The 20,104-nt window shown below is 32.7% G+C and overlaps 3 protein-coding genes across 3 annotated transcripts; 2 read left to right on the top strand and 1 right to left on the bottom strand.

Annotated features, from left to right (window-relative positions):
- The first annotated feature begins 875 nt into the window (after positions 1–875).
- LOC122583672 (protein VAC14 homolog) lies at positions 876–8,235 on the top strand. Its single transcript, XM_043756055.1, has 20 exons — positions 876–1,043; positions 1,116–1,229; positions 1,333–1,398; positions 2,055–2,144; positions 2,224–2,343; positions 2,436–2,464; positions 2,557–2,699; positions 2,800–2,894; positions 3,071–3,157; positions 3,256–3,363; positions 4,346–4,437; positions 4,591–4,672; positions 4,781–4,846; positions 4,950–5,065; positions 5,177–5,297; positions 6,111–6,272; positions 6,421–6,549; positions 6,728–6,796; positions 7,192–7,440; positions 7,830–8,235. The coding sequence occupies exons 1-20, from the start codon at positions 954–956 to the stop codon at positions 7,935–7,937; spliced, it is 2,136 nt and encodes a 711-aa protein (XP_043611990.1). The 5' UTR covers positions 876–953; the 3' UTR covers positions 7,938–8,235.
- A 616-nt stretch (positions 8,236–8,851) lies between these two features.
- Positions 8,852–12,150, bottom strand: LOC122592691 (ankyrin repeat-containing protein At2g01680; the record flags this gene model as incomplete). Its single annotated transcript, XM_043764983.1, has 3 exons — positions 8,852–9,984; positions 10,578–10,987; positions 11,760–12,150. Coding segments are annotated over 3 exons (1,668 nt in total), but the record flags the coding sequence as incomplete, so codon positions are not given.
- Positions 12,151–19,016: 6,866 nt separating this feature from the next.
- On the top strand, positions 19,017–19,630 carry LOC122592682 (probable calcium-binding protein CML25). The gene has a single exon (XM_043764971.1). The coding sequence runs from the start codon at positions 19,088–19,090 to the stop codon at positions 19,628–19,630; it is 543 nt and encodes a 180-aa protein (XP_043620906.1). The 5' UTR covers positions 19,017–19,087.
- The last annotated feature ends 474 nt before the right edge of the window (positions 19,631–20,104 follow it).

The raw sequence follows: 20,104 nt of genomic DNA, 5'->3' as shown, positions 1-20,104 counted from the left end.
TGCCTCCACAACACCGCCGTTGCATTGTGTGAGTACCTTTCTAAGGTAATATAACAATAAATGCGCAAATCAGAGGCGGTACCAAAAAAAAATCTCAGAGGGGGCAAAATTAAAAAATCCGTGAAATATAAATATAAAAGGAGTCAAAATGTTAAAAACCTACAAGAAAATTTTTAAAATCCATGAAAATTTTGAAAATACATGACAAAATATAAATTTTGAGGGGGGCATTTGCCCCCTTTGCCCCCCATGTGGTACCGTCCCTGGCGCAAATCATAATTTATTGTGCAGTTTAACATAATAAAATGGGAGTTACAAACCAACTGGGTTGAATCAATAATTGGAGCCCGTATATTTGAAGACAAATGTCATGGGTCGATCCTCATGTATAACAAAGTTGGATATTTTTTTCTACGTCTGAGATAAGTAGATAACCTTAGAACAACTTTTCTATGTTTAATAGAGGTGATAAGTAGATAACCTATCCCATACATTATTGAAAATGTTTTTGATACTTAAAATCTATGAAAAACGGCATTAGGAGTTAATTACTTACTTAAAATGGAAAGTTACACATTAAAATTAGATTATACAAACAAATTATAAAAAATTGAAAATATATAAAAAAAAACTTTTACTCTACATTATTCTTTTATTTTCCTCGACATATAATAAAGCTGGCAAAGTGCTGTGATCAACTTCCCGTTAAACGACGTCGTTTATACAAATCTCAAAAAACACCAAAAACACACAATAAAAACATACATACAGAGACTCGATCTTCATTTCTTCTTCTTCTTCTTCCTTTTTTTTTATTTATATAAAAATAAAAATGATGTTCCGTTTCGAACAAGAAAAAATCAGAAAAAGAATTTAAATTTCTTCTTTATTTCCACTTATAAATAATTTAACATTTTTATTTTTTTGAAATTTTGTTTGAATTTTGTGGCGGTATGTCGGACGGATTTACGGTAATTCCGGCGGCCGTACTTCGGAATTTATCCGATAAGTTATATGAGAAACGTAAAAACGCTGCACTTGAGGTATTTTATTTTTTATTTTTAATTGATTTTGACTTTTAATTGAAGGTTTGACTAATTGATTTTGAATTTTAGGTTGAAGGAATTGTGAAGCAATTAACAGTTCCTGGAGATCATGATAAAGTTAATGCGGTTATTAATTTATTAACTCATGAGTTTACTTATTCTCCTCAAGCTAATCATCGAAAAGTAATTATTATTATTATTATTTACTGAATTTTTTTTATACATGTTTTTTTTTTTTTAACAAAATTTTAACATTTTTTTTTTATAAAAAATATTGAATGTGTAGGGAGGGTTGATTGGACTGGCAGCAGCTACTGTTGGTTTGAGCTCTGAAGCCGCACAACATCTCGAGGTTTGTTTTTATGTCGAAATGTATGTTGAAATATATATATATATAATAGATTGTTATTTAGATGTAATGATATATGTTAGGTTGTTTTCGATAAGAGTTGATTGAAATGCATAGTTAGTTGATCATGGGTTTTAAGTTGAGTTAGGGTACTAGTGCGTTTTTCTAAGTGTGTGTAGTGTATTGCATTTTTGGGAGACAAAATGCAGGTTGAAGTGTTTGGCTATGAGTGAATATCGCTTGTTTTTTAGACGGACGAGTACTGCTTATCTTTAGGGAAAAACGACACTTAAGATTTTTTAGCCAGATGTGTGCTCTGCTTATTTATCCGTTTTTGTGGTTAAAAAATTGGGTAGCCCCGAACATCCTCTAAATGTGTATCAAAATGTGATTATGTAAAAAAAGGATATTACCAGGGAAGCTACATTTGTAAAGAGTCAAAAGATTCCCAGTTTTAGTTATCTGAACTTAGAGGGAGTTGCTTGTACAAATAGTATATTTAAAACCTAACTTGATGTTACACGGATGTTATTCTTGAATATGAATCTTTTCCGGGTAAGCATGCTGCAAAAATATAAATATGCAACATTTTAGTGAAAACAATGTTAAAACATAAATGAAGCTCTCTTCCTTATCTCCTTTTGCAACCTATCTGCCAGCAAATTGTGCCACCGGTCATCAACTCTTTCTCTGATCAAGATAGCAGAGTTCGGTATTATGCTTGTGAAGCCTTATACAACATTGCAAAGGTAATCATGGATTATGTCTTTATTGAGTGTGAATAGACGGATAGAGTATACCTGGAGTTTAGCTTTTGCCTTTTTGCAGGTTGTCAGAGGAGACTTCATTGTGTTTTTCAACCAGATATTTGATGCTTTATGTAAGCTTTCAGCAGACTCGGATCCCAATGTACAAAGTGCAGCTCACCTTTTAGATAGACTTGTGAAGGTGAATGTCTTGTTTTTTATGTAACCATGTTGCAAGTGCTTAGTGAAATCAGGAAGAAAAAAATTAATATTATTTTTCATTGTTGGGAACAGGACATTGTGACAGAGAGTGATCAGTTCAGGTACTATATCTACAATTTTTGTTGTTCCAAGTTTTTATTTATATGTGGGTTCCAAAATAATCCCCTTTTACTTTCGGCTTTTCCATTATCAGCATTGAAGAATTTATACCTTTGTTGAGAGAGCGAATGAACGTGCTAAATCCATATGTCCGACAATTTTTGGTGGGATGGATCACGGTGTTGGACAGTGTTCCAGACATAGATATGCTTGGCTTTCTTCCTGATTTTCTAGATGGTAAATGATCTCACTTCAGAGTTAAATGGTATTATTTGTGAACAAGCATGTTTTTCTGTTTCAGACCTTTGTTGCAGTCTACTGACATGTGGAGTTTCAGGTTTATTTAATATGTTAAGTGATTCCAGCCATGAAATTCGGCAGCAAGCTGACTCAGCACTCTCGGAGTTTCTTCAGGAGATCAAGAACTCTCCAGTATGACTTCTGTAACCAGTCTTCTAACATTTATCCTATATTTTGTGCTAAAGCACATAACAACTAGTTGTACTAGCATTAGTTATCAAGACAAACTAGTAGCTGTCATACTTTTACAGTAGCAAATTTTATCATTTATTTGAAAATTTCTGACTTTAGCAGTGCTACTCATGAAGTCTGTAGATTATGGTCGCATGGCAGAAATACTTGTGCAGAGAGCGTCATCCCCTGATGAATTCACTCGATGGACTGCGATCACTTGGGTATGGATACTGTCTCTTGGTTTGTACTGCGTCCTTATAGTTGCACCTATCTTGTTTCATAGATTGATTAGACATTCCTTTTTATCTTTTGTCTGTAGATAAACGAGTTTGTTAAACTTGGTGGTGATCAGCTTGTTCCTTATTATGCGGATATATTGGGAGCTATCTTGCCTTGCATAGCTGATAAAGAAGAGAAGATACGAGTCGTAAGTTGGCTTCACTTTTTCAACTAGCAACAACGGTCTCAAGAAATAATAAAAGGGTCTATGTAATTGTAGACCATAGCAGCTTTGTGCCTCATGGCTTATAAATTTATTTGAAGGTTGATAAATTCACCACATCATGCCACATCATGCCTCATGGCTTTTAAAAAAACTGACCTTTTCAGAAAGTTTAAAACTTCTCTTAGACCTTCCATTGGAGGCTCTTATCCAAGATGTCCAAATTGTTGAAGTGTTGGTAGGTTTTTTAGTTTTCTGTCAGCCTTAAACTTTGCAATTTTTTAATTTTTATTATTGTTATTGTTTGTGTGTGTGTGTGTGTGTGGGCTCCGTTTATAATAAACCTTTATAAAGATGTTGGGGATACGATTATAAAAGGAAAATGTTTTTTTGTTGCTGATGTGTCATGGCAAATTGTATAAACCTTTTAAAAAAATCTAACCTAAAATGTCAAGGATACCTTTATTAGGTTTCCAAACTTAGATTAGTTTGCTGGTAATTACTTTCCAAATATATAAGTTTCATAATTATCTCATAATATTCGAGATACTAATAATAATAATATAATAATAAGGAAAATCTTCTGTTAAGCAATTTAATTGTGGACATGTATTACTTAAAAGTTTTATAATTACGTTATTACTCAAGATAAGATTAATATAACTAGGTATTAGATATTTTATCAAATTCATATATGTAGATCTAATGTATTTACAGGTTTTCATCATCAAAAGAAACATATTTTGTTTTTTTCCCAAGTTATCACATTAAATCGCCTGTCAAAGAGATTTTTTTGATCTTTTTGACAAGCTTCCAAGATAACAAGCAGCATCAGCTTGTCTAGAAGACCATAAGTTTTCTGAAAATCTCTCAATGGGCAAGTCAGTTATTTTAATGTTAAACTTTACAAGTAAAAAATTGGATATATAGTTCTGAATCCTAAAGATGTCATTTTTTTAACTATCAGGTAGCCCGCGAAACAAATGATGAGCTGCTTGCAATCAAGGCTGATCCTGCTGAAGGATTTGATGTTGGAGCAATCCTTTCCATCGTAAAGAAGTTAGTATTTTTTTATATGAGTATGAGTTTCAAAATTTACTTATGGGGTTTATAATCTTTGAATAAAACGAAGTTAATTTGCAAGGACATATAGGGTAAAGAACATGCTGCATGTATGATTGAGTGTTGGTTTTTTCCCCCTCAACTTAACAGGCAGTTATCTAGTGAACATGAGGCCACTCGGATTGAAGCGCTGAATTGGATTTCAACCCTTCTAAATAGACATCGGACGGAGGTGACTGTTTTAGCTTTGCAATTGTGTTTTTACCCAAAAATGAATTTATTGTGCAAGAAAAAGAAAAGAAGAAAAGATTAACCAGGAAAACCTTTTTACTTATCACAGGTCCTGTCTTTTCTGAATGATATTTTTGACACGCTTCTGAAAGTACTGTCAGATCCCTCTGATCAGGTAATCTTTTCATTGCTGCTTCATTAATTTTGCATATTTATGTATAGTTTCTATGGGAAGTTATATTTGTGCATATGGGTTTATTTATGTTGTAAATTTCTAGGTAGTACTTCTGGTGCTGGAGGTGCATGCTTGCATAGCAGAGGATCAATATAACTTTCGTCAACTTGTTATTTTCTTGGTTCATAAATTCAGGACGGATGGCGTACTCCTAGAAAAGTAAGCTTTATTTCCTCTGTGTTCTAATTTATAAGATTGATCTGATTTTTAATTCTTTCCACGTTTGGGTTCATTCTTTTATTGACCCATTTCTTTATCATATTCTTATAGGCGCGGTGCTTTGATAATCCGCCGGCTTTGTGTGCTTATCGATGCTGAAAGAGTTTACAGGGAACTGTCTACGATTCTGGAGGGGGAAGCCGATCTTGACTTTGCATCTACTATGGTTCAGGTTCTCATTTGTTTCTTATATTCTCTTCCCCATTAAGTATCCATTTACGGCTTTAGAAAGTCGAACCTAGTAGACATAAAAATAGTGAAATGGATATATCTAGGCTTTCAGCACAAACTTTCTTCAGTTTTCCTGTTTTGTAGATTAGAGGTGGTATTGTATGAAGGAATTGAACACGTTAAGGTTGCAATATGAACCCACTCACTTATGAATGAGTCCATTTGGGTTGTTCTCAATATCAAATGGGTCATATAAGAACAGTAAGCTTGCAGGAATGATTCAAATGGGTCAAAAGGATCTAACACCTCTTCAGCTGTTCTATACAAAGTTTTATGTTATTAATGCTACACTTATCTGTAAAGTTTCTGAAAATGTACAACAATGTTTTGGCACTTACCTTGCGGAAAGTGGTTGCTTTACTCGCTTTATGTAACTGATTCCTTTTATGAGCTAAATCAAGTTTTTGGTCCACATCAAAGTTAATTTTTTGATCTCAGTTTTCAAAAGCCCTTTCATATTTTATCTCTGGAAAGACCATATTTCTTTTTCCCATAACCAAAACTTTTCTCTAACAAAACCAAAAAAAGGAACCATTTTGGCTCTTTGTTTCTTTTCTTTTTCTGATTTCTTCCATGGCTGCTACAATTACTATAGTATTAAATTGTCACATGTAGAGTATATGAGAGGCAGTTTTCTTTGCCTCTCGCCTTGACTACAAGGCCTCTATTGCCTCCAGTCGCCTCACGCTTTTTTGAACCAAGTTCAATATAATGTATCTGCAGTATCTGACTCCTTTTGTTTTCATTAATTCAGGCTTTGAATTTGATTCTGCTAACTTCTTCCGAGTTATCTGACCTAAGAAACCTTTTAAAGCATTCACTGGTGAATACTGCTGGAAAGGACTTATTTCTTTCACTATATGCCTCATGGGCTCATTCATCAATGGCCATAATAAGTCTATGCTTATTGGCACAGGCAAGTCATATCGGTTTTGTTGTTGGTAATATGTCTATATTTATAGCGTAAAGATCCCCCAGATTCTACGAAAAACAGAAAGAGTACCAGGATGGTTTATTATCATGTTAAGTCTAATGTTCTTATTCTATTTTGCTTTTTCTTGTAGGCTTATCAGCATGCAAGTTCTGTTATTCAATCCCTAACCGAGGAAGATATTAACGTCAGATTTCTGGTTCAGCTGGATAAACTGATACACTTGTTGGAGACTCCAATTTTTGCTTATCTTAGGTTGCAGGTACATATTTTGTGTTTTCTTTGTCGACTTTTTATTCTTTTTATTAGATAAATTAAATTTGTTCAATTTTTAAGTTACAGAATTATATGCAATGCTATTATTATTATTCTTATTATATTACTCTTTAAGTTATTTTTTGATTATCTTGTGGAATCATTTAAGTCTTTTCATCTTGCAGCTTCTTGAACCCGGGAGATATATATGGTTGCTAAAAGCCTTATATGGTCTTCTTATGCTCCTTCCCCAGGCATGTCTTCTTACTATGTCAGTTATATACTTGCTGTATAGTTGACTATATCAACCTCTTTACTTAAGAATGGCTCGATTCAGGTTATATTTTATCTTTAACGGATAATTAAGAAGTTAGCGAGAAAGTGGGTCAAACTTGCCTTAAGTATCTATTTTTTAAAATAAATTTATTCAAATTAAATAATTAACATCATAAATAATTTTACTTTAGTTGAAGTTGATGCAAAAGAATTGGATATAGGTGTTTCGGGTCAAGGTGCGATCCTGGTCTGTTTCCATTGTCACCATATATTGTTTTGAACTGTTACCCAGCTTGCCTGTATTGTCACTGACTTTGCACTGATGCATGCATGTTTGTATTCCATTTTAGTGACCTTTGACTCCTCATTGCAGCAAAGTGCAGCCTTTAAGATCTTAAGGACTCGTTTGAAGACGGTCCCGGCGTATTCCTTTGACAAGGAGCAACTTAAACGTACATCATCAGGGATGCATTTTTCTGATGATGGTAACATGAACGATGATTCTAAAAACATGCATAATGGAATAAATTTTGCATCTTGGCTTCAGCGATTTGAACAGATGCAGCAACAGCATCGTGTGCACTTCAAATCACAAGCACATAACAGTTCCACGTCCTCCAAGGTTCCTCTCTTTGTTCCTTTTCACTTTGCTGTGTACTTGAACAGAAAATCCACATGGACCGTGTACATAGGGCATCCAAGTTCTAAAAAAGATCATCCCAATATCAAAATCAGCACACTTTGGGTCACTCAAATGTGAGAACACCAATAAAAAGTTAAAATTTGGGCTTTTTAGAACATCAATTTGTTACTTGCTAAATAGAACATACAAATATTCTTTAGTTTACAGCTTTCTAGCATGTTTTTGGCCAGAATTGGCAGAAATGAGACCAGATTTATCTTGGGTGACTCTATTTGGAATTTGAGGTGTAACATATCCAATAGTTGGTGGCTTGGATTATTAAGAAAATGATGATGAAATATAATTGGGGATAATTCACTTCTCTGCAGGTCAAGGAGGTTCAAAAGCCTGAAGAATTCAGGGGACCGCCTGTGCCTGAATTGAGCAGGCCTCCTTCAAGGTTATCTCGTAAAGGCCCTGGACAGTTGCAACTATGATGGATATGATCAAAGATGAAACTTCAGTGATGAATTGTAGATTGTATATTATAGTATTCTTTTCATTTTCATTGAACTTGTGAAGGTGGTTTTTTTCTTTTATTGTTTTTGTTTTTCCCGGTTTCAGAATCGTGCTTGGATATCTCTGAGCTATTATTCTTTACTCTGGACTATTGTTCTTGTGGTTGTATAATTTTTGTTAAAAACCACAGAACCAGAGATCAGGTATATTGAGTTAGAAGTTGCAAATCCTTCTGATAATATTCTTATAATAAGAAATCTTGAAGGCCTTTTTGTTTGGTTCGTTTGATGTTAATTTTAAAATCTTATTATTTGATTTATATATGTGTATTGGTAGAATCATGTGAAACAAACAATCGAGAAGAACTTTAGATTGTTAGATCTTGAGGCCTTTTTATTCGACACATTTGGCTATTTGGGTCTCCTGTTGCACGTCAATATCAGCGTCCAGCTACCATAACTTTTGCAATAAGAGCAAATGTTATACGATAGTGCACCTATTTATTGTGCCTTTGGCAAGATTATGTGCAACAGACTATTCTATATTTCTATGTCTATATGCCACAGAATGGATGAGAATAGTACGTATGCCTTGTTCATAGGTTTGGTAATCCTTAAATTTAGTTCAAAGCAGGTCAGGTCGACCTTAGAACCCATTTCGTCTTTATTACCTTATCATCAACAATATATAAAGCATAATTAATAAGGCAATAATTACTTAACTCGATTGATGAAACTATTAACAGGTCAAATTTGCCCTTTACATGCAATATCTTGTTCATTGCATCTGCCTATCAGGGCATCAACCATCTTTTAATGCTTTTACAATATCTCAAGCTTCATCCAATACAGTCAATATCAATGGATTCAAGGTGATGATGCGTAACGAGTAATTAAGGTGGTAATTACTATGCGACACTATATTATAATTCATCGAAGGTGTATAAAGCAAGCCGCCCCATTGGTCTATTGGGACGATAACATGCTACACATGAGGCATACATATGGTTACATCAACCAACCATGGTTAAATAACACTAGGACCGAAATTCCTATACATCGATATGTACATAACCTACAAAACGGTAGCCTTCATATATATGAGAGAGTAATAATCTGGGTTTCTTTTCTCCTTGAGGACGAATGGCAAGTTCATAATTCACAGGGCGTATATCTTTTCGTGGTCTGATTCATCATCCGATATGTTGGCAGAATACGACAATGAGAAAGACCTACTTCCACTTCCCCTCCTTATCTTTCTCTGAGAATCACTCCCCCCCAAGTACCCATGTTGCCTCAAAACATGATAAGACAGAGTAACAAGTGTCCCAAGAAGAATCGGAACACCAACAACAGTAATCGTGATAGCCATCCATGAATTTCTTTTCCCGACCACCACAAACGCAATGGAACAAAACGCCCCACAAGTGCTAATAGCAGCCGCCCACATTAACTTATTCACAACAGAAACAATCTGTCTCTGGGCACTCGTGTCCCATGCCACCAATGTAATTTGAACCACCACTACCGCTAATGATATAAAGAGTGATGTGGCATTGAACAAACAAAAAGCTCGAAAAGCAGGTGTGTGAGCAATGTCAGCTTCACCTGCTTCTTTACCTGTATTTTTATACTGCCCGGGAAGATTAAAAATAGCTAAGAAAGCTATGGACGCGAATAAAACTGCTATAACAGTTAACGAGTTAATGGTATTTTGAACAGCTTCCCGGTGGATCTTTTGAAGCTCTTTAGCGATACCAGAAACACGTTTTTGGGTTTTTTCGTTTTGTAAAAGTTGTGAATGGACTTCATGTCTGATGTCACTAACGGTTCGTTTCAGTTCCATCTGTTCATCAATTCTACCAACATCTCGTGCATGTTTGGCACCGACTTCACCAAGAGCTTCCATGATTTCTAACTTTGCAGTCCCGTAATTAAGCTTATCGGCTATATCCATAGCGGTTTCTTGTTGAAAGTTGATTACATTAACACTGATTGAGGTGAAGCTCAACAACAAGCTTACAATCTGCAGATATTTATAAGACAAAATTTCAATACAATTATTGAATCCACAAAAGAGAACCGAAGATGGTTTTTGCATAAGTTGAGGTGGCAATATGGGCGGGTCAGACGGGTAAGGTAGCAGTCAAAGCTAGTCCTTTTAGTGTATGCTGTGACCGGCTGGGCAGGTTTGGGTTGACCCTCAAACTTTGATCTTTATCAAAGATAATTACCAAAACAGATGCACTAAGATTATGAACAAAAACTTATTGTAATAATAATCAAAATGGCTTAGGAGGAGGTTGTATGCATTAAAAATTACTCTAGGAGAGTTTCAACACTTTTTGACCCTTTCAACCATTTGACCAATTTCTCCCCTTGGCTAAAAGCCAAAACTGTTTATTTGACTCGTTTGACCGCTTTGGAATAATACTTAATCCAAATCTATACTACAAGTAAATGAGCTGATTTGTGACGTTCTCTATATTATGATCAAGAGAAGAGCTTCTAAAAATAATAAAAGCAGTGTCATAACAATTACATTTTAATACTTGTTTAAGTGTTTATAGCATAATAAGAGTACGAAATATGCAACATGTTTTAAAATAAAAAAGTTACCTGTGATCGTCCTTTTCTAGTAGCAATATGAATAGCGGTGCTACCCTTCTTGTCACGTTCGTTTAAAATGGAGTGATCAGCGTTTAACAAATCATCCACAACATCAGTACTCTGCCCTTTTACAGCCATATGAAGTGCAGTCTGACCCTTTTTATCTTTAATAGATACAATTCCTGGATCTCTGTCAATTAGTGTTTTTACCATGCTTGTTTTGCCATATCTAGCCGCGGTATGCAATGCAGTTTTCCCATTCTTCCTCACTATCCTTATGCAAGTAGGATCTGCATCTAAAATGGCATTCACAACATCCAGATGATCCTTCACAGCTGCTGTATACAACGGGCTAGTGTTTTTCACGTCACATACTTTACAAAGCTCTGGCCATAATTTCAGAAGTTCCTTCACAATTCCTGGACATTTTACATGTCATTAGTCGAAAAGATTTAATCTTTTTTCACTTAAATGCTATATCAGGCAAAACTTTGAACCCATTACTGCCCATTATCGTTACCAAGAATTCACCGCATTAGTTACTATGGAAAAAATTATACAATCTTTATCTATATCCAAATGATATGCAGCATCAGACATAAAATTTTTTATACACTACCCAACTTTTAGTCCTTAACATACACCAACAAGAGCATACATTATTGTATGAAAACAATATTCTTTTCCCTACCCAAATGATTAATAGATATATCACCACGATCCCATTAAGGCGATTCCAGCTAACAATATATTCGGTTGTAGTTCTGCTATTTGTATATTTATTCAACTAGCCTGCTAATTGTATATAATCTGTCATACAGTAAAAATTCCCTTCACACTTTATTCTCATGAAATCAATACCTTGAAACACTACAAATATAAACACCTAAATTGTTATAATTCATAACAATACACAATAAAGTTAGTCTTTATAATCTAACATAACAGACAATTAGATAAACACAATAATCATAATTCTAGTAGTATTTAACCATTTCAAAAAATAATAATAAAAAAAACTCACAAATTTAAACAAGTTTTTTTTTTCCACTTGTAACACAACTAAAAACATACAAGTAGCACAAATTTCAACAAAACAACAAACACCCACAAAACCAATTGACAAGATCTATGTTATAGATACAAAAAACAGAACAAAACACAAAAATATATAAATAAGGTGAAAATTACCTAAATGACCTTGAGCAGCAGCAATATGGAAAGCATCAAAATCTGATTTAGACCTTAGTTTCAAGACTTCAATTTCGTCACAAAACTTCATCAAGTAACAAAAAATATCTTGAAAATTATTCTGAGCTGCAATATAAAAAGCAGTCTCACCGGCATCATTTTGCATACCCATTAAACCATTTACCAAATCTTTATCAGTTTCTTCATTTATTATCAATTTAACTGATTCAAGATCATTTGATCGGACGGCTGTAAAAAAAGATTGGTGTGATATAAATCTTAGTGATGATTTAAAAGATGGGACTGAATCCATTATAATCTTTCTAATTCTAGAAAGAAAAAAAAATGAAGTTTTTTGATAATGTGTTTGTGTGTGTGTTTTTAGTGTTTGTTATTATCTTGTTTAGTTGCTTAATAGGAACGAATTCAACTGTGTGAAGAAATAAGGAATCTTTAGTGTGTGTTTTTTTTCTTTCAATAATTGAATTATTGATTGTGGGGTTGGTTTCTTTTTGGTGAATTTAATATTAATGTAATTAATAATTATATTTTTGAGATGATTTGTTGTTTTTTTGTGTAAAAAGTTATGAATTTCAACTGTGTAGTTGTGTTTGAAAATGATGTTTCTTCGTGTTGTTATTAAGTTTTGGTTGTTAAAATAATTTAAACCTTTGGCGGTAAAAAGTTTGTGCAGGTGGGTAAAGTCTTGAAGTTTACCAACTAGTCCTTTACAGTTTTAGAATGTTCAAACTATGTCCCTTATAGGATTTTGACACTTTCTAGAAAGAAAGAAAAAGTTAAGAATGGTGAAGAGAATCTTAACCCTATCCCTATTTGTCTCTTGGGCCAACTGACCTTTTCATATAAAGTTTTTTAAGATTAAGTTATATAATTTCTTGACGGAGTCAAGAAAAATTATCAACCGTCTATAGTAGGAATTAATTAAAGTTGTGTGTATTATATGTTAAAAACTCGAAAATAATGTTTATTGTATGTAAGAAAATGTATTCAACCAATTAAAATCAGACAAGTGGCACCTCTATATGGTTGCTACGTATGTTTTCTTACATACAATAAACATTTTTTAAAGTTGTTTACATACAATACACAAAACTTTAGTTATTTCCTACTATAGAAATTCGTCCAAAGTTTGTTCATTCTAGGATACTTATCCCTATAAAATATCCTAAAATACAATACATCTCATAAGTGTAGTTAACCGGTATAGCAAGATGCATACTTGTTTTAACATAGGCACTAAAACCATCTCTAGTCTCCACATTATGGCCGATTTCATGGAGCCATAACGTCAGTTCCCAATTTTAAATCGTTGGTGTGTCGTTTTTAGGATCAATTTTATGTGTTCATTGTTATATTTATAATGTTGTGTTGTATCTACCACCATTAAGATATGTAATATTTTTACTTAGCACTAAAATATTTTTACTTACACTACACCTTAACATTAATGATTACGTTATACTATTAATCCTTTATTTTTTAAAATATCCCCATTAATAATCTACATCAATCGACGTCTCATCTACCACAAATAGTTGCATCTACCACCACATCGTCGCCGCCACGACTACCGCCGCATTGCGCGGATAACGTGCTAGTGTTTATTAATTAAAATGTTGATTTACTAAACTTAATAGTTGGAATTAAAAAGTGGTTCAATTAATAAATATATAATGATGTGTTAACATTGACAGTATATAACTAAGATATGGGATATAATTAATTTTAGGCTTTGAAATGATCTAATGGACAGATAAAAGAAAAACATCCACCGAGTGAAGGGAAAAAAAAACATATATGTTTATCTAAAAAGTTAAATTCTGAAGCTTGTAATTTTTAAAGAAGTTCATATTCTGTGTAAACATCATAAACTTGATAAGCTTTGCAATTGGCCGGATTTTGCTTGGAACTAATGGGGTCAATCTAGTATTTTGGATTCTTAGAAGTTTTCCTGGTGGATCAATAAAGGCTTCAAATGTAAAATTCAAGCTACTGGTCTACTAGAATTCAAGCCTTTCCAAAAATAAATAATAAAAAATTAACAAGTCTACTAGTACTTAATTAATGAGTTAGGTCGTTTTGACCCTTCTAGTCGTGTGGTGGCTTCGCTCATGAACGCTACTATGAATCTATATGGACAACTGTTGTTGTACACATGGCCGGCTCAATAGTGTTGGTGGATTTAGTGGTTACCTAAGGTCTCGGTCCCCACATGCTAGGTAGTTTTGAGTTCATCTTTACATTTTGGGTTAATACTTCAAAGATTTATGCTGTAAAGTAGAGTATGAAGATTTAATCAAAGATTTGCTTCTAAAAAAAGTTAGAAAAATAAAACATTTTTTACATATACAAAGATTAGATAAAAATAATAATAATAATAACTTTGCCATTTATAATTAAGCCTTATAGTATTCAAGACAAATTAAGAAGGTGGTTTTGTCAGAAACTTCATATAACAAGCCCCCAGTATTTGGTCTCGTCTAAACTCACCAAAAAAATTAAGCCGACGTTGGTTTTGTCCGACACCTTAGCTTAGATATGAAACATTTACATACTTATTTTTTAAATTCATAAACAACATGAGGCCAAACATTTATTAATTAAACAAAATTTTAAAAAATTAGTATATGAGAAGGAGTTTCATACCTAAATTTAGGTGTATGACAACTTTATATTACTTTTCCCATTATATATTAGTATTAATAGTAATAAAACATAATAATATTGGTCGTAACTTTTAACAACTCATATTGTTCTGGTACACCTGTAGGTTGCAATTAAGGTCGTTAAATGTATTTAAACAAGGGATTTAGACTTTAGAGTGCTCAGAGCTAGAACTTCAAGTGAGTAGATGATAAGATGCATGCTTTATAAGTTACCTATGTTGGTTATAATATAATCACATATAAATTAAAGATCGAACCCGAATAAGGATTTTGGGTATGGTGGAACGAAACGAAAAAAAAAAAAAAAAAGAAACTTCTTTCATTTGATTGAAATAATGAGTAATACTCCACTTAAACATACATCATCTGAGTGAATATTTGTCATGTCAAGACAACCCAAACAAGAAAACTTTATTTAATCCAAACCTTGAATTATAACATGGTACCTCATTTTATTCATTTCATTATATAATAATGTGACACGATAGCGTATCTTTTACCACTTAATAATAGTATGAGATGCACTCTTTCTTCCTTTTGCTTACACCTCAAATCCAAATCCTTTTTAAGCACTTCTACCACTCGGTCCATTGCTTCCGTAGTTCCGTACTAACGGATACCAGCAAAACTGCCAAAAACCTCTAACAATTATTATTAAAGAAACTAATCACATTCGTAAATTTACATATATACGATGCCAGATTGCCAGTGTTAAAAAAAATAAAAACAGTTGTGCTTACGGTCATTTTCAATCCAGGTAATGAATGATATTGCTCTTGCTCACAATAATGTGATTATAACTTGGCTCAACAAAAATGCACAAAGTGGAAATTATTTATTTATGAAATTGACAATGACTTTGGAGAATTTGACTAGCTATTGTATGGTTTGCTTTATTTAATTGCTTGAAATTGCAAAAGTAATCTAAACAAATGGTGAGAATTTCTTGAATGGCATAGAACGATACGTGTCAAATAATCCAATAAAACACGTAATTTTAATAAACCTAAAAAAAAGAAAAAAAACACATACACACACAAAATAAGCTTTTCTAGAAGAAACCCCCTCAAAAAAAAAAAAAAAAACAAATTATGTTATCATAGCGACAACCCCACCTTCCCGCTAGATCTCTTGTCACTAAATCCAGAGAGACCCTCCAAGAAATACTATAATTGGGTTAATATCATATATTTCGCTAACCTTTCAAAAACAAAATTATTTGTAATAAGAAAGTACACCAATTAAACACTGACATTTTCATACTAATCATCACTTTCTGTTACGTGTACTAAATGATGATTAAGTATTGTTCAAATTTTATGTTATGCATGCTTGATAATAAGCTTAATCATTATTTATCCTTCAGAATTATGTTGAGCAAAACATTTCAATCAAACCTTTAGTTTGACACTAAATACTCATAATAATAAGCTTAATAATTAACTTAAAACTATGTTTGTCAAATTGAATGTAACCAAAAATGTAGGATTAATATGCAGGTGTCTATATAGGGGGAAGTTCTAATTAATGTTTTATAAAGCAGGAGTACCTTTTTATATAGGAAGATGATATTTGTATTATTGTTTTTGATTGATGTACCACAATATACAAGTTTTACAGCTGACTGTACAAGCAAGTATTGCATAAAAATGGTACATCAATGAAAACAAATGGTACTAATATCATTTCCCTTTTATATATTGTATTCGTTATGGATGACAGCCATAGTTTGTTGGAAAGATGGTGACAAATTGAGGTTCAAGGGACACATTATGTAAAAGGACAATGATTAATTAACCTAACTCACATGTCTAAAAATTAACCTAAAACCTTAAGAAGTTGACATGTGGATTCCACTAATTCTCTTTTCTAATCTTGCCCACTGATTTTTCCACATGTCATAATCTTACGATTAGACATATTTTTAAGCACACCAATTAGGTAGATTTATCATTATCTGAGAACATATGTTTTAATTTGATCAATGACAAAGATGGATAAAAGAAAAATAATCATAAAATTATATGTCAAATATTCAATGCATTAAGCTTATTTTTAAACCTATAGTTTTAGGCTTATTAAAAAATACTTACTTTTAAATACATGCAAATTTAAGATATGCGAGGTGAAAAACCACTTAAAGGCTCAAATCATTATGATCATCTCATGATTTATGGAATATTTTTTACAATAAGTTAACGTGTTATATGGAATATTTTTTACAATAAATTAACGTGTTTTAGGCTCAAATCATTTGATTTATGATACTAGTTAGTTTTCTATTATGCTTGACAGAAATTAACGTGTTATATGGAATATTTTTTACAATAAAACAAGACTACTGTTGCTTTGAGATAAACAGAAAGTGATAAAAACACTTGTTTGGTTCATATAATAAGTAGAAGTATAGAAGAATAAAACGTGGCAAAAAGATAAAATATTGAGGTCAAATTAGAGGGGCCTAATTAATTCTAGAGTGAAAGATAAATTATAAAAGACTTGTGTTAGTTTTTCACATGATGAGTTGGTCAAAGTTCTTAATACCAAATTACCGATTAAAAGATCTTAATTAGGTTAGGATGAAAAATATGCTTTGGTTTCTCATGATCACTAACAATTTTAATAGAAAGAGGTCGGTGTCTTTAACTAGAACTAGCTAGGCCAAGAAGGAAGGATTAACTCTTGTGTTTATCTTTATAGTTGGTTCGTTTTCGCAGGTTGTTTGGTGAGGCAATATGATGACGTGGACTGCCTCATAAGTAAAAATGATGATGCGGCTGTCTACATGGATATAGAAAAGTCGGCAACCTAGGTAAAAGAATATATCTTTTTGAAAAGATAAACTTGATCATCAAATGCTAAATTGGATGATGTGATACCTACAATGATTGTTGACATGGACAAAAGTAATCATCTATACTAATATACTTTTATACTTCTATACTATTATAAAAATTATACCTTTATGTTAAAAAACTTATAATTTTAAAACATGCGAAATCAACGACGGAACTTGAACATCATAACGAGGGGGTAAAAAAAAATCCCATTTTTTTGAGGGGGTAAATGTATAAAAAAATTTTTTTTAACCCAATACATATGAATAATTGCTAAATACTAAATTTTTGGGGGGATCTAAACCCCTTCTTGCCCCTATAATGTTCCGTCACTGCGTGAAATTATCATTTTACCCTTAATTAATTAACTTACACAATCATTCTATAATCTTTTAAAAGATATTCACTATCCTTAAAAATCAAATATCTTTGTATCAATTACCAACACTACTTTAATTACGCCGACACCACCATATCGCAACTAATATCATCGCCGCCGTATTGCATGGATACCATGCTCGTCTTCTTAAATATACATGTGGTCTCACATCTGTTTCCAATTCAATGACCATTTTCTGGAGTTATCAGATTGAATGTTAGTAATTTATTATCATGTTATATTTGATATTTTAGTTCAATCATAAATGATCCTTACACAATAACGAGTATATTTTATCATACACAAAATATATGCATGAGACATACTTTAATGACCAAAATATATGGTGCATATACATTTTTGTGTAAGTATTATCGCCATATCTTTATTTTTTTTTCCTTTTGTAGAGCAAATTCGTCTCTTCCTCCTTCCCAATACCGAACCCTACTCATCCCTTTAAGTATTACTACTTCACTTAACTCCTTAAGTAATACTCTAAACATACTTGAATGAAATAATTTACAAAATCTATCAACTCATCAAATAAATACATTATTTTGTTTACATCAATAACCTATACTAGTCACCGTTACCACAACTGTTAGTCATTGCCGCCACCACAACATCGTAGTCATCACTACCACCACTTTATGCGTGTTCTCCTCTAGCTTGTCCTAATATATGTAAGCATTTTTATTTAGTACTCGTGTAAAGTACCTTTCTTATTCAAATTATAATAAGTTATTAATATGAAGACTTCAAAAAATTGAGTTTACGATCTGAAATCATAAGGTTATTTGCCATCATCCACTATGCTTACAATTTCCGATTTAATGTGTTCTAAAAATTTAAGGTGAATCTAAAATTCTAATTAAACATATATTATATTTATCATTACTGTTTATTATAATTTAACTTCGATCATTGATCTACTTTAACAATAATTTATTTTATACTCAACGAATCATGTATGAGGTAAATTTGGATTTCTTTATGATACAATCTATATAAATAACGTACATCGTACGGGTATTAGAACTAGTATGCATTAATAAATGTTGACTAGTTCACATTAATGAACTTACCATAATTTTGTTGTTTTTTATTTACTAAAATTTTTAGACTCCTTATTTATTGATTTACCATAAATACATTATTTAACGGCTTTATATAGATATAGATTTTTCAGATATATGTAGATTAAAATTAAGAATACAATTGTATTTCGTTTAGTATTTCCGAATCGTAAGGGCGTGCACCCATCAATTTCACTCGCACACAAATTCCTCGTGAATCTTTCCTTATACAAATACAACAATCATGTTTATAAAACGCAAACCCTCCTCTAATTTTTTTGATCATTCGACAATCGACATAAACCCTTCTATACCCAAAAGCCTCTTCAATTCCTTAAATCGATCGACCATGAGTTTAAGAAAATTTTTCAGCCGAAAAACAAAGAAGCCCGGTAAAGATAACACCACGGAAACCACGAACACTACGCCCCCAACGACATCCCATCCTTTAGGAATCAAAGATGAACTAGAACATGTGTTCAAAAAATTCGATGTCAATAAAGATGGCAAGATTTCATCAACCGAACTCGGATTAATTATGGGAAGCCTTGGCCAAAAGCATAGTGAAGAAGAGTTAAAAAGAATGATTAAGGAAGTGGACGTGGATGGAGACGGTTTTATTGATTTGCAAGAGTTTATTGAGATGAACACAAGAGACGTCGATTCTAATGCCTTGTTGGAGAGTTTAAAAGAGGCGTTTTTGGTTTTTGATGTTGATAAAAACGGGTCTATAACCGCGGACGAGTTAAAGAAAGTGTTGAGGAGCTTAGGTGAACAATGTAGTATCGATGAATGTCGAAAGATGATTGCTGGTGTTGATCAAGATGGTGATGGGATGATTAGTTTTGATGAGTTTAAGGTGATGATGATGAAAGAATCGAATCAAAATTAGATGTAATTATTTGAATCATTGGATTATGTTAAGTTGTTAACTACTTGATTTGAGAATATGTTAATTCTATTATAAATGTTACTTCATATCTTTTGTAATCTCTCCATATTATTGCATCAATTTTAGGTTAGTCTCCATATATATAGATACAAAGGTTTATGTTTGGAAAAAGTACATTTTTCGTCCCCGTGGTTTTTGGAAAAACGACGTTTCATCCATGCCGTTAAAAACGTGCTTTTTTCATCCCTGTGGTTTATATTCCGTTAAAAGAGTTCGCCCCTGCCGTTATGTCCCCTCACGTGCAAGTCACGTGAGGGTATTTTTGTCCGTTTAGACCAAATGTCTAGGCCCTTTTCGTCTTTTTGCTATCTTATCCTTTTCATATTCCTTTCCTTCTTCATTTTCATCCCTAATAAAAAAAAGGCGATCAAAATTACACACACACACCACCAAACCTTTCCCTCCAAACCTTTC

This window comes from Erigeron canadensis, chromosome 1 (genome assembly GCF_010389155.1).
Source record: "Erigeron canadensis isolate Cc75 chromosome 1, C_canadensis_v1, whole genome shotgun sequence".
Classification (NCBI taxonomy): domain Eukaryota; kingdom Viridiplantae; phylum Streptophyta; class Magnoliopsida; order Asterales; family Asteraceae; genus Erigeron; species Erigeron canadensis.
Note: the sequence above shows the minus strand (reverse complement) of the source record. Positions and strands in the feature narration are given on the sequence as shown.